Source organism: Aquarana catesbeiana, linkage group LG06, assembly GCF_042186555.1.
Source record: "Aquarana catesbeiana isolate 2022-GZ linkage group LG06, ASM4218655v1, whole genome shotgun sequence".
Lineage (NCBI taxonomy): Eukaryota > Metazoa > Chordata > Amphibia > Anura > Ranidae > Aquarana > Aquarana catesbeiana.
In genome coordinates this window covers 74,246-87,605 of record NC_133329.1, presented here as the reverse complement: position 1 = coordinate 87,605, position 13,360 = coordinate 74,246, and the positions used below count along the sequence as shown (strand labels likewise).

The 13,360-nt window shown below is 44.9% G+C and overlaps 1 protein-coding gene across 1 annotated transcript in view; it reads left to right on the top strand.

Annotated features, from left to right (window-relative positions):
* TGFB1I1 (transforming growth factor beta 1 induced transcript 1) overlaps window positions 1-9,643 on the top strand; it is a 135,530-nt gene extending 125,887 nt beyond the window's left edge. The window contains exons 9-11 of the mRNA XM_073635254.1: window positions 470-551; window positions 7,755-7,903; window positions 8,652-9,643. Of these exons, the coding sequence (XP_073491355.1) occupies window positions 470-551; window positions 7,755-7,903; window positions 8,652-8,918 (498 nt within the window). The 3' untranslated portion in view covers window positions 8,919-9,643. The remainder of the gene's footprint in view (window positions 1-469; window positions 552-7,754; window positions 7,904-8,651) is intronic.
* Window positions 9,644-13,360: the final 3,717 nt, after the last annotated feature.

Genomic DNA, 13,360 nt, shown 5'->3' with positions numbered 1-13,360 from the left:
CCTCCACCTCTCTCATCTATCATTCCCACCTTCCATTCCTCCTCCACCTCTCTCATCTATCATCCCGCCTTCCATTCCTCCTCCACCTCTCTCATCTATCATCCCGCCTTCCATTCCTCCTCCACCTCTCTCATCTATCATTCCTGCCTTCCAATGCTCTGTCACAGACCTTTACTTCTATACCTTCTTCCTTTACTTTTCTCTTCTAATGTTGCTTTTTTTTCTCCAAGTTCCTCCCCCCCCCCGTATTCCTTCTTTCCAGGCTGCCCCCTCCATTGCTCCGCACAGACATTTCCCCTTCATTGCCCTCCCTACCTGTACTTTTATTTTTGCCCGTTTTCTCTCCTGATTGCTATACCATCATTTTCCATCTTCCGCTCCCATCCTCCTTTCCTCTTCTGTAATTCTGACCCATTAACCCTTTGTTTTGCATTTCCACATTTGATGCCTTTTTAATTCTTCTTTTCAGAATCTGGTGACCGCTCTCGGCTGTACCTGGCATCCTGAGCATTTTTGCTGTAAAGTTTGTAGGAAACATATAGGGGAGGAAGGTAATTTGTACAAATAATTGCCTAAATTTCTGCATTTTTCATCACGAATCAGAGAAGTGGCCCGTGGTCACAGCCCACGTCTTTGCAGTGCATGTTGTCTTATCTTTATATTATTTATAATGTTTTCTAACCATCTCAATACCGGCACTTTCGGCCCTTCCTGCCCAGGCCATTTTTCAGCTTTCACACTTTGACAATTGCGCGGTCATGCTACACTGTAACCAATGCGACATTTTTTTAATAATTTTCTTCACATAAATAGAGCTTTCTTTTGGTGATATTTAATCACTGCTGTTTTTTTTTACCAAAAAAAAAAAGACTGAACATTTTGAAAGAAAAAAAGGTGTTCTTAGTTTCTGTCAGTAAGTTTTGTAAATCATTTTTCTCCTTCACCAATGTGCGCTAATGAGGCTGCACTGATGGGCACTGATGAGCTGCACTGATGGGCACTGATGAGCGGCACTGATGGGCACTGATAGGCTGCATTTATGGGCACTGATGAGGTGGCACTTATGGGCACTGTTAAGGCTTCACTGATGGGTACTGATGAGGCAGCACTTATGGGCACTGATTAGGTGGCTCTGATGAGGAGGCACTAATATTCTGCACTGATAGGTGGCACTGATATTTGGCACTGATGAGCACTGATAGGCAGCACTGATGGGCACTGATTGGGTGACACTGATGAGGAGGCACTAATATGTGGCACTTATGATAGCACTTTAAGATAGTAGTCTACCTTGAACCCTAAGAAGAAAAAAAAGGAAGAAAGAAAGGTGCTAGGGTTCGGCATGTGGTGGACCGGGTGGATAAATTACTGGGAGGGGCTGGGCATGACCCAGCTGTCTTGGTCCACGTTGGAACCAATGACCGTATACATGGAAGGTGGAGGCTCCTTAAGAATCAATTTAAAGAACTAGGCTGCAAGTTGAAGGGAAGGACCTCCAAGGTGATATTCTCTGAAATATTACCTGTGCCATGCACAACACAGGAAAGGCAGGGGGTGATTAGAGAGCTGAATGCATGGCTAAAGACCTGGTGTAGGGAGGAGGGATTTGGGTTTCTAGAGCACTGGGCTGACTTTTCATTGGGGTGCAACCTATATGCTAAAGACTGTTTGCACTTGAATAGAAGGGGGTCTGCTGTGCTGGGGGAGAGGTTTAGGGGAAGGCTGAAGGAGTATTTAAACTAGGATTGAGGGGGGGGAGGGTGAACTAGATTTACATTGAGCAGACAGGTCAGTTAGGGGTCAGACATTAATGGAGGGTGGAATGGGAATAGATGGGGGGAGGGTTATAGCAGGTGACAAGAAATTTGCCATTGCAAACTATAGTGCCATTCGTACTACTAAAAATTATATGAAAAACACCAGAGCAAAATGTAATAATGCATTAAAGTGTTTGTTCACCAATGCCAGAAGTCTTCCAAGCAAAATAGTTGAGTTGGAAGCTCTGGTGCATGAGGTGACCTATGATGTAATCGGTATTGCTGAAACTTGGTTTCAATCCTCACATGACTGGGCTATTAATATTCCTGGCTATGCACTCTTTCGGAGAGACAGGGTAAAAAGGAAAGGTGGCGGGGTCTGTCTCTATGTGAGAAGTGATCTCAAAGCAAGTGTGAAAGAGGACCTGATTGATGGAGAGTGTGATGAGTCTGAAGCATTCTGGGTGGAACTGCATATAGATGTGAGTAGTTCAAAGTTAATCATTGGAGTTTGTTATAGACCACCCAATGTTAACGAGGAGGTGGAGAGTCAGCTCCTTGCACAGATAGAAAGGGCTGCTAGGGCTGGGACAGTGATGATAATGGGGGATGGTAACTACCCAGAAATTGACTGGAGTAATGGCACTTCTGGAACAGTCAAAGGGCAAAAATGTATAAACTTAGTACAGGACAATTTTATGGTCCAGTTTATTGAGGCCCCAACTAGGAATGAAGCTCTTTTGGACCTGGTAATCTCAAACCATGCAGAGCTTATTACTAATTACCAGATAAAGGAACACCTGGGTAGCAGTGACCATAACATGATTTCATTTGATGTTAGCTGTAAACAAGAAATACATAAGGGAAAGATAAAAACACTTCACTTCAAGAGAGAACATTTTCCAAGAATGAGGGCTGCTCTCCAGGATTTAGACTGGGAGGGAATATTGGCAGCGATAAACACAGAACAGAAATGGGAATTCTTCAAAAAGACTGTTTGGGACCTCACTGCAAAGTATATTCCCATGGGCAATAAGTTTAAAAGGCTAAAAACAAAACCTATGTGGCTCACGGCCAAAGTTAAAGAAGCTATAAACAATAAGAAAAGAGCTTTTAAAAAATATAAAAATGAAGGAACACTAGTGTCGTTTAAATGTTACAAAGAATTTAACAGAATATGTAAAAAGGAAATCAAGGGTGCAAAAATTCAAAACGAACGACAGATGGCTAAAGATAGTAGGACAAACCCCCAAAAATTCTTCGAATATATTAATAGTAAAAAGGTCAGGTCTGAGCATGTAGGCCCTTTACACAATAATCTAAAGTGGGTGACTGGGGACAAGGAGAAGGCAAATTTATGAAATACTTTTTTCAGCTCTGTGTATACAAAAGAGCATGGGGGGAAGATCATGTCCATAATGGGGGTGGTAGTGACACGGCCCCCAATGATCCACAATGGCTCAAAAGTGATCTGGTCCAGAAATCTTTAGACAGAATAAAGGTGGATAAAGCACCTGGACCCGATGGCATCCACCCACCGATCCTAAAAGAATTGAGCTCTGTAGTTTCAAAGCCATTGTATCTAATTTTTAGGGACTCATTAATGACGGGAATAGTACCACTGGATTGGCGCAGGGCGAACGTGGTGCCTATATTTAAAAAGGGATCAAAGTCTTTACTAAGTAACTATAGACCTGTTAGTTTAACTTCTATAGTCGGGAGGATACTGGAGCATTTAATAAAAGACACATAGACGAGTTCTTGCTGGAAAAAAACATTTTAAGCAACAGACAGCATGGATTCATGAAAGACAGAAGTTGTCAGACAAATCTGATTTCTTTTTATGAAGAGGTAAGTAAAACCTTGGACAGAGGGGTGGCTGTGGATGTGGTATACTTGGACAGAGGGGTGGCTGTGGACGTGGTATACTTGGACAGAGGGGTGGCTGTGGACGTGGTATACTTGGACAGAGGGGTGGCTGTGGACGTGGTATACTTGGACAGAGCGGTGGCTGTGGACGTGGTATACTTGGACAGAGCGGTGGCTGTGGACGTGGTATACTTGGACAGAGGGGTGGCTGTGGACGTGGTATACTTGGACAGAGGGGTGGCTGTGGACGTGGTATACTTGGATTTTGCAAAAGCGTTCGACACAGTTCCCCACACACGGCTCATGTGTAAGTTAAAGTCTACAGGCTTGGAAATATCGGTTTGTAAATGGATAGAAAACTGGCTAAAAGACAGAATTCAGAGAGTCGTGGTTAATGATTCTTACTCTGAATGGTCTAAGGTTATCAGTGGTGTACCCCAAGGTTCAGTGCTGGGACCCTTACTTTTTTAATATATTTATAAATGATATTGGGACTGGTATCAAAAGTAACATTTCTGTCTTTGCAGATGACACCAAGCTATGCAGTGGAATAACGTCCTTACAGGATGTCTCCAATTTACAAGCTGACCTCAATGCACTGTCTAATTGGGCGACTATGTGGCAGATGAGGTTTAATGTTGATAAATGTAAAGTTCTGCACTTGGGGGCTAAGAATATGCATCATACATACTAGGGGGAGTACAACTGGGGGAGTCCGTGGTGGAGAAGGATCTGGGGGTTTTGGTAGATCATAAGCTCAATAATAACATGCAATGCCAAGCTGCGGTTTCCAAAGCGAGCAAAGTCCTTTCTTGTATTAAGAGAGGTATGGACTCCAGAGAGAGAGATATCATCTCTACAAATCATTAGTAAGACCTCATCTGGAATATGCAGTTCAGTTTTAGGCACCAGTTCTCAAAAAGGATATCGAGGAAGTGGAGAAAGTGCAGAGAAGAGCAACCAAACTGATAAGAGGCATGGAGGAGCTCAGCTATGAGGAAAGATTAGAGGAACTGAATTTATTCATTCTTGGGAAGAGGAGAATAAGGGGGGATATGATCAACATGTTGAAATATATAAGGGGTCCATATAGTGAACTTGGTGTTGAGTTATTCTCTTTACGGTCAACCCAGAGGACACGGGGGCACTCTTTACTTCTAGAGGAAAAGAGATTTCTTCTCCAAATACGCAAAGGTTTCTTCACAGTAAGAGCTGTGAAAATGTGGAATAGACCCCCTTCAGAGGTTGTTCTGGCCAGTTCAGTAGATTTCTATAAGAAATTCCTGGATACTTTCCTAAATGTACAGAATATAACTGGGTACTGACATTTATAGGTAAAGTTGATCCAGGGAAAATCCGATTGCCTCTCTGGGATCAGGAAGGAATTTTTTTCCCCTGCTGTAGCAAATTGGAACATGCTTTGCTGGGGTTTTTTGCCTTCCTCTGGATCAACTGAGGGTATACAATTGGGTATATTGGATTGTACAATATTTTTTATTTTATTTATTGTTTTTAAGGTTGAACTGGATGGACTTGTGTCTTTTTTCAACCTGACTATGTAACTATGTAACTATGTATGAAAGCAAAGAGACATTACTTACCTTCAGTGTGATGTGTCCTTGTTTATAGGAAACCTTCCTCCTCCAATGCCCTCCCACCACCCCTCCATAATCTTCTAGTGCAGGGTACAAAGGTCAGGATGGTCAGCAGAATGAGGACTAGCAGAGTTCTTCTGGGGAAAAGTTGCTGGTCCTGGGACAGCTGGAGGCCACAATGTCAGGTTTACCAGGTAGCAGAGCAGCCCACAGCAGGGGTGAAGGATGAGGAGAACCGATTGGCTCTGGGAGGAGGCTCCTGAGTCAAGACAGGCAGAGGGAAGATCCTGGAGGCATAGCTGTGGTCTTTGGTCCCCACTGGTTCTGACAACAAGTGACTCCAACAGAAAATAGACTACAGAGAAGGAAAAAGAGGGTGCCAGCGTCCAGAAATCAGCACACAGCCAATACACAACTACAAGTACCTCTATTTACCCAACACTTTCTGCTCTGGGGACAACCTTTTACCAGACAGGAAGTGATGGGAAAAGACAACAATATGAAGCTAACAGGTTCCAGCATCCCTCTACTTTTCCTTCTGTCTGTGACACTGATGGTGAGTTCCCGGCACATCCTGTCTGGTAAAAGGTCATCTCCAGGACAGGAAGTGGGAGGAAATCTTTCTAAGGATCAGAAACCCTTACAGGGGCTCTAGTTCTTCCCCACTCTCAAAAACAAAAAAAAATAGTTTTGGCTACAGACAGACTTGTAACATGTGTAGTGCCCTCTAGTGTGTGCTACTAGAAATGGTAGTGTAGGAAAATGTACTTGACTCATGTTAAAGGGGTTGTAAACCCTTGTGCATCCAATGCATTAAGATGAAAAAACTTCTGACAGTGACCAGCCCCCAGTCCCCCTGTTTTACTCACCTGAGCCCTTTCGTTCCCTTGGCGGAGACACGCTCTACCCTCTGTGTGTTGTCTCGGCTCTTGATTGGATAGATTGATAGCAGTGCAACCATTTGGCTCCCGCTGCTGTCAATCAAATCCAATGACGTGGGCGCCGGGGGGCGGGGCTGAGTCCTTCTTTCTTTGCGTCCGCACGGGTGTCCACCTTAGGAGAGCCTTCTCCAACATGGGCACCCGATGCGGGGAGGAGCTACCAACGCCGCCGGGAGACCCCAGAAGTCGAGGACTGGGGCCACTCCGTGCAAAACGAACTGTACAGTGGAGATAAGTATGACATGTTTTTTTATTTTTTAAAACGAGGGTTTACAACCCCTTTAAAGCCTGTGAGTCTTGATTGGGTCAGGGTTCACTAGCGTTCAGGGCTGGGTGACTCATCCTGGCAGCTCTCTTGTGCCTCCCCCTGGTGTCTGGAAGGTTAGAGAACCTTCTAGAACTAGAGGGTGGGGGTTAGGAGGAGCTACCATGAATATTTATGAGCCCTCTGCCTATCCCCAGATGTGGGCTGGCAGGGGGCAGAGACAAACCCATAAATAGACATTGGTCATTCCAGCCGAGAAGTCGGGTGGAAGATGGAGATGGAGTGCTGAGGAGAGGCTGTCAGTGGCCCTTGAGGGAACCCCCTGCTGGGGAGGGGTGATACCTCAGGCTGGAGGCTTGGGATAGGTGGCCTAGAAGGATCTCACCACAGGAGGCAGTTGGAGGAGAACCTTCAGGAGAGGCAGCAGGACAAAGCAAAAGACAGTGAGTACAGATCAGCATTGAGCAGGGACAACACAACGGGGGAGACTGTCAGCTGTAACAGTGTTCTCTGAAGACAGCAGTGGGCTTAGTTTTCATCCTTGCCCCGAGGAATCTCCATGGAAGTATACCAGTCAGGAGGACTGGGAGGAAGAACAGCCAGGCGTGGCTGTTGGCAGCCAGGTGGACAACTATTTCTGCAAGTAAGTGGAGCTGGGATCAGTGCCACAGGGAAGCAGAAGGAATGTCATGCTTTTCACTCACTTTGCAATTTTTTGTCAAGGGACTGAGAGTTCCTGCCTGTAATGGGCCTTGGCTGAGCCAGCAAGATCCTGCTACTTCCCATCAGGAGTGATCAGCAAGTGATGTAGTAAACCAAGTTTCTGCAGGAGGAAGGAAGAAGAGGAGTTTTGTAAATAGGGAGGATGTTTCCCTTTGTTCATAGCTCTGGCCTTTTTTTTCAAGTTGAGCATTCCATATTTTCCTACCCCATCCAAGTTATCAACCCCTAATAATGCATCAAAAACAAACTAAGGACTGTTTTCTGTGTGAAGGAAATGCTATGTGACTGGCAGTGCAGCAGTGGGGATCCGGGACACCAGCCACTCCTATGGAAGTAGTGCTACACATGTTTAATCACATTTACTTGATCAATGTACATTTTATTGACATAAATTTACAGGTTTTCGCACACATTTCATTCTTTTCTTCAGGAGGCAGCCAGTGGGATTGTGGGACCTGGGGAGAAATCGCAATGTTGTGATATGAGGGCTACAGATGGCCTTGTCCCCCATGGGACGGCCCTAAGCACCCCGCCCCCCCATTGGGTTAATGATACTTTTGTATTATAGAATGTCTCCAGTGATTGTCCCTCTTTTTCCACACAGGATTCCATGAGAAGGAAGGGGAACCATACTGTTCAGATGATTATTTCCGACTGTTCGGAGCAGTTTGCTCTGGATGCTCTGAACCAGTGAAAGAAAGTTACATCTCAGCGCTCAATGGATTATGGCATCCGCAGTGCTTTGTGTGTCATGTGAGTATCCCCAAACCTCACAATCTATTCCCATCATCATGACCTAACAAAAAGTACAAGATTACAGATAGGAGAGTCCAGGAAGGACTATGCACATCAGTAAATGACAATTACTAGTGTCTCACCCTCTGATTCCTGCTGGATGAGGTGTCCAGAACTGGAACCCAGTAGATGGGTGTCTATTGTCTGACCTCATGTCACCCTAATCCTTCTAAGAACTGACTTACATGATGAGTTGCAGAATAGAATTGGCCTACATATTTTAGGACTTACATATTTATCTTTGTAAATAGCTGACAACCCTTTCTTGATCAGGCAGCAGAGTCTATATATTGGCCGGTGATCAGATGGGCAATTATTGGACGAATTCACAATATTGCAACGTCTGGATCTCCTCTGACAATAGTCAGTTTTCTTCGATCCTCCTAGACAGATAGTAGAAAGGAGATTCGGTCCTATAGACAAACAGGAATTCCATAAGGAACCAATTGTGTTTCTCTGTATCTCTCTTCTGCTGACTTCTACCAGACAGCCCTGGAAGAACGTTTCGCTCCCTCTCCATCTGACTGGAATGTGTCTATTTCTTAGAGATGAATAAAAACATTCATTTTGGGGTATTCTGAAGTCCATAAAATTCCACTACTGGCAGGGTGCTGTGGAAAAAATGTCCCTCTAGTTTGGTTTTATACTTGAGTCATACAGGGCAATATGTCTACCACGTGTTCATGTCCTTTCTGGTTTTCTTTAGGTTTGTCACACCCCATTCCTCAATGGAAGCTTCTTTGAGAATGATGGCCTACCTCTATGTGAGACCCATTACCACTCGTCTCGAGGATCACTGTGTGCCGGATGTGATCAGCCAATCACAGGTCGATGTGTGACTGCAATGGGAAGAAAGTTCCATCCCCAGCACCTCAGCTGTACTTTTTGTTTGCGACAACTCAATAAAGGCACTTTCCGTGAGCAAGATGGCAAGCCATACTGCCAAGCATGCTTCGCCCGTCTCTATGGCTAGAGGAAATGCATGGAGCGGGCAGGACTCTTGGGACACTTGTGGACTGTTTGGAATGTTCTCCATCTGCCACACGTAGATGGTGGGTGGGAGTCATGCCTTTCCTAACATGTGCAATGTGTTCTTCATGGCTTACTGAAGGTTTTGCTGCAGCTCCAGTTCCATCCTGAATATTTTTGTGCTTGCTGCCTACCTTTACCACACGCTTTTCTAGATGAAGGGGCGTAATTTATAAAAGAAAGGTCCAATCCAGGTGCAGATGTTGTTTTCAGGCTGAAGGTGACACTAAAACCTTCAGTTGCAGAGCGTTGGATGAAGTGAGATGGGGGAGCCTGGTCGTGTTCAGAAGAAGAAATGACAATGAACCCAACATTCACTGTGCTATAAATTCAACAAATGATCCGTCAGCCTGGATCTTCTACTCAGGAAAATACAGACACGGGTGAATGTTGGCAAGATTTGTTCAGTCGGGTGAATGTGCAGGCAAATCCGGGCTGATGAATGTCAGTGAATGGGTGAATATAATGCAGCGTACATTGATCATTTGTTGCTGTATAAATACGCCCCAAAGTCTACATGCACATAGCATTACACAGAGGAACAGATCGACAAATAGAGATAAAACGAGTCTCTGTATATTCAATGCACATTTCTCACTTCCGCCATTGTATTATTCTTATATTTCCAATAAAATGCACCATTTCTGTCCCGGTCAGGGATATACTCTCCCCAAAGTGTATTTCTACATATGTTATATACATTATATTGTCAAAAGTATTGGGACGCCTTCCTTTATATGCACATGACCTTTAATGACCTCCCAGTCTTAGTCCGGAGGGTTCAATATGGAGTTGGCTCCGCCCTTTATAGCTATAACAGCTTCACCTCTTCTGGGAAGGCCGTCCACAAGGTTTAGGAGGGTGTCTATGGGAATGCTTGACCATTCTTCCAGAAGAGCATTTGTGAGGTCAGGCACTGATGTTGGATGAGAAGGCCTGGCTCACAGTCTCCGCTCTAATTCATCCCAAAGGTGTTCTATCGGGTTGAGGTTGGACTTGGCCCCTTAGTTCCAGTGAAAGGAACTCTTAAGGCGTCAGCATACCAAGACATATTGGACAATTTCATGCTCCCAACTTTGTGGGAGAAGTTTGGGGATGGCCCTTCCTGTTCCAACATGACTGCCCACCAGTGCACAAAGCAAGGTCCATAAAGACATGGATGGGGGAGTTTGGAGTGGAGAAACTTGATTGGCCAGCACAGTCCTGACCTCAACCCGATAGAACACCTTTGGGATGAATTAGAGTGGAGACTGCAAGCCAGGCCTTCTCGACCAACATCAGTGCCTGACCTCACAAATGCTCTTCTGGAAGAATGGTCAAACATTCCCATAGACACCCTCCTAAACCTTGTGGACGACCTTCCCAGAAGAGGTGAAGCTGTTATAGCTGTAAAGGGAGGAGCCAACTCAATATTGAACCCTCCGGACTAATGCTGGCCATACACTATACGAAAAATTGGCCGAAAAATCGTTCGTATAGACACTTTGTTCGTTTTTCGGCAAGTTAATGGGCACAAATCGATAATCGTTTGTGACGTTTTTGTGGAAAAAAAACGAACGGGAAGTTTGGAAAATTTCTGCCGAACGTACGATAAGTTGCAAGGTTAATGTGTTTCCTGTCCGAACTGTCTGCACTAGGTATATGTAAAAAAACGAACAAAAAATTATTTATTCATGTCCACTGAACAATTTATCGGTCATTACATGATGGCACGATCGTTTGCGGTCACGGTCGAACGTTCGTTTTTCGAAAATGGGTTCGGCCGATTTTCTGTATAGTGTATGGCCAGCATAAGACTGGAATGTCATTAAAGGTCATGTGTGTGTAAAGGCGGGTGTCCCAATACTTTTGGCAATATAGTGTATATTCGTTGGTGTATCTGCAGCAGGCACGGTGGTGTGGGCTCAGCTCTATAAGCCTAATGGCCATATTGACTTTTACAGCTGCCTGGAAGTTCCATCAACAGTAACCAAAATAATACCATAAAGCACAAAGCCAATAGCTGTAAAAAAGCTCATAAAGGAGCATTAGAGCATTTTAATGCTGAACTGATGGCTACTAATGTGTTAGGATGTGCTAGTTGTGACTAGAGATGAGGTTTGGGTTTGCTGCATGATTGGCTCACAGTGAATCCACGGTATTGGTGAATATACAGGACTAATAATGTCCTACCTGACCTTTCATCTGTGATCAGCAGGGTTAGACTGACCAGTAATGGGGGTGCCACCCCCTTTCTATAAAAGGCTCCCAGCAGCCATTCCATCAGTTTAGGGAGGTCTGACAGTATGTATATGGGGGGGGTTAGCTGCTAAACTGTGCAAACTTACTAAGAATTCCCTGTGTGGTGGGCTACATATTTTATTTTATTTTTTAATTCTCTTTATTGGTTTTTCCAAAGGTAATAGAGTTACAAAAACAGAGCCTTTGGGCATTCCCCAGCACGAAAAAAAAGTACCATTTATAAATCGGTACCTAACAACAGGTTATCTACCTAAACAGTACTATTAGTGACAAAAAAAACAGGACCAAAAACAGAAAACTGCTCAGTCAGTCTGGAAAAGTTATGGGAGGAGAATGTGCTGCCCTTCTTCAATGGGGGTGAGGTGTCCCAAGAGGGAACTTTGGTACTAGGCGTAGAATACTAGGGGATTCAAATATAGGGGTATCATGAGGGTCTTAGCAGGCCTTTGCATGGAGGGAGTAGTTAATGTGCATCAGATATACCTTCTATTATTGAACAGCATTAGTGGAGATAAAGTCAAGCCATATTTTCCACACTTTGTCAAATTTAGCAATACACCCACGGGCGTGATATGTGGCTTTATATAACAGAATTGCAGAGTTGACCAGGGTTTTCTAAGAGTTCAGAGAGGGCGCGTCTGATTGTTTCCATGTTAGCAATATTGCTTTACGAGCATAAAAGAGCAAAAGTCCTATGAGGGTCTTGGTTGCTGTGCGGTGCACCAAAGTGCCCACCAAGCTGGTATAGTCTGCAGGATTGGGATTGGTAAAAGCGAGGCTATAAACTGCATTACCTCCTCCCAGAAAGAGTGCACTTTAGGACAAGACCACAACCATATGACAGAAACCTGCCTGTAGATTACCACATTTCCAACACCTAGGATAGGCCCCAGGATAAATTTTATTCAACCGTTGTGGCGTTAAATACACCTGGTGTAGAATCTGAAACTGAATTAAGCGGTCCTTTACCGCCACTAATTAAAGAAAATTGTATTCCCACATACCCTTCCAATCCTCTGTATCTAGCTCAGGAAAGTCCACCTTCCATTTAGTTTGGAGAGTTTCAAGACGGGCTACATATTTTTGAGTACCTCTAGTCTTCACAGGGTTAGACCCAGCAGTTTTTCTAGGACTACCTTTATGTGTGTCACCAATAATTGTTGCCATTTAGCCAATCCAAATTGGGAGGCAGAGGTTCTACCTGTGGAGATACTATGGGGCGAGCAGGCTCTGCATGATAAAGCATTGGTTGGGCCCCACCATGTAGAGGCATGGCACATCTGCCTTTGCTTTCACAGTGTTATACAGCCAGAGCTCATGTAGAAGGTAGTTGGTTGGGTGTCAAAGCCTTCCTCTGCTTCCTCCCCCAAGGCACAAAGCAGCCAGTTGTCTACCAGTGCCGCACCCTCTTCTTCCTCCTTGTTCTCTTTAGATACTCTTCCCATAGACCCCTGACCTGACTATGAGAGGTCGGCGAGGTTATTTGATACCAGGCAGTGATGTTCCATCAGCCTAATGCGAAGTGATCTCCAGCAATGGGAAGGAAGTGGATGACGAGGTGGCAGACTTACTAACCTATGGTGGTCTTCAATGATGAGGAAGAGATGGATGATGAGATGGCAGACCTCCTAACCCAGTGGTTCTCAACTCCAGTCCTCAGGACCCACCAACAGGCCAGATTTTAAGTATTACCTTGGGGGAGATGCAGACTAGAATACTGCAATCACTGAGCAGCAAATGATATCACCTGTGACGTATTTCAGTTATCTTGCAAACCTGGCCTGTTAGTGGGTCCTGAGGACCGGAGTTGAGAACCACTGTCCTAACCCATGGTGGTCTCTAGTCATGAGGAGTGGATGGATGCTGAGGTGGCTGACCCCCTAACCCAGGGTGGTTTTCAGTGATGAGGAGGTGGTGGATGATGAGGTGGAAGACCTTCTAACCCATGGTGGTCTCCAATGACGAGGAGGGGGTGGATGATGAGGTGGTAGACCTCCTAACTCATGGTGTTCTTCAATGATGAGGAGGGGATGGATGATGAGGTGGCAGACCTCCTAACACAGGGTGGTCTCCAGCAGTGAGAAGGGGGTGGATGATAAGGTGGCAGACCTTCTAACCCATGGTGATCTCCAGCAATGAGGGGTG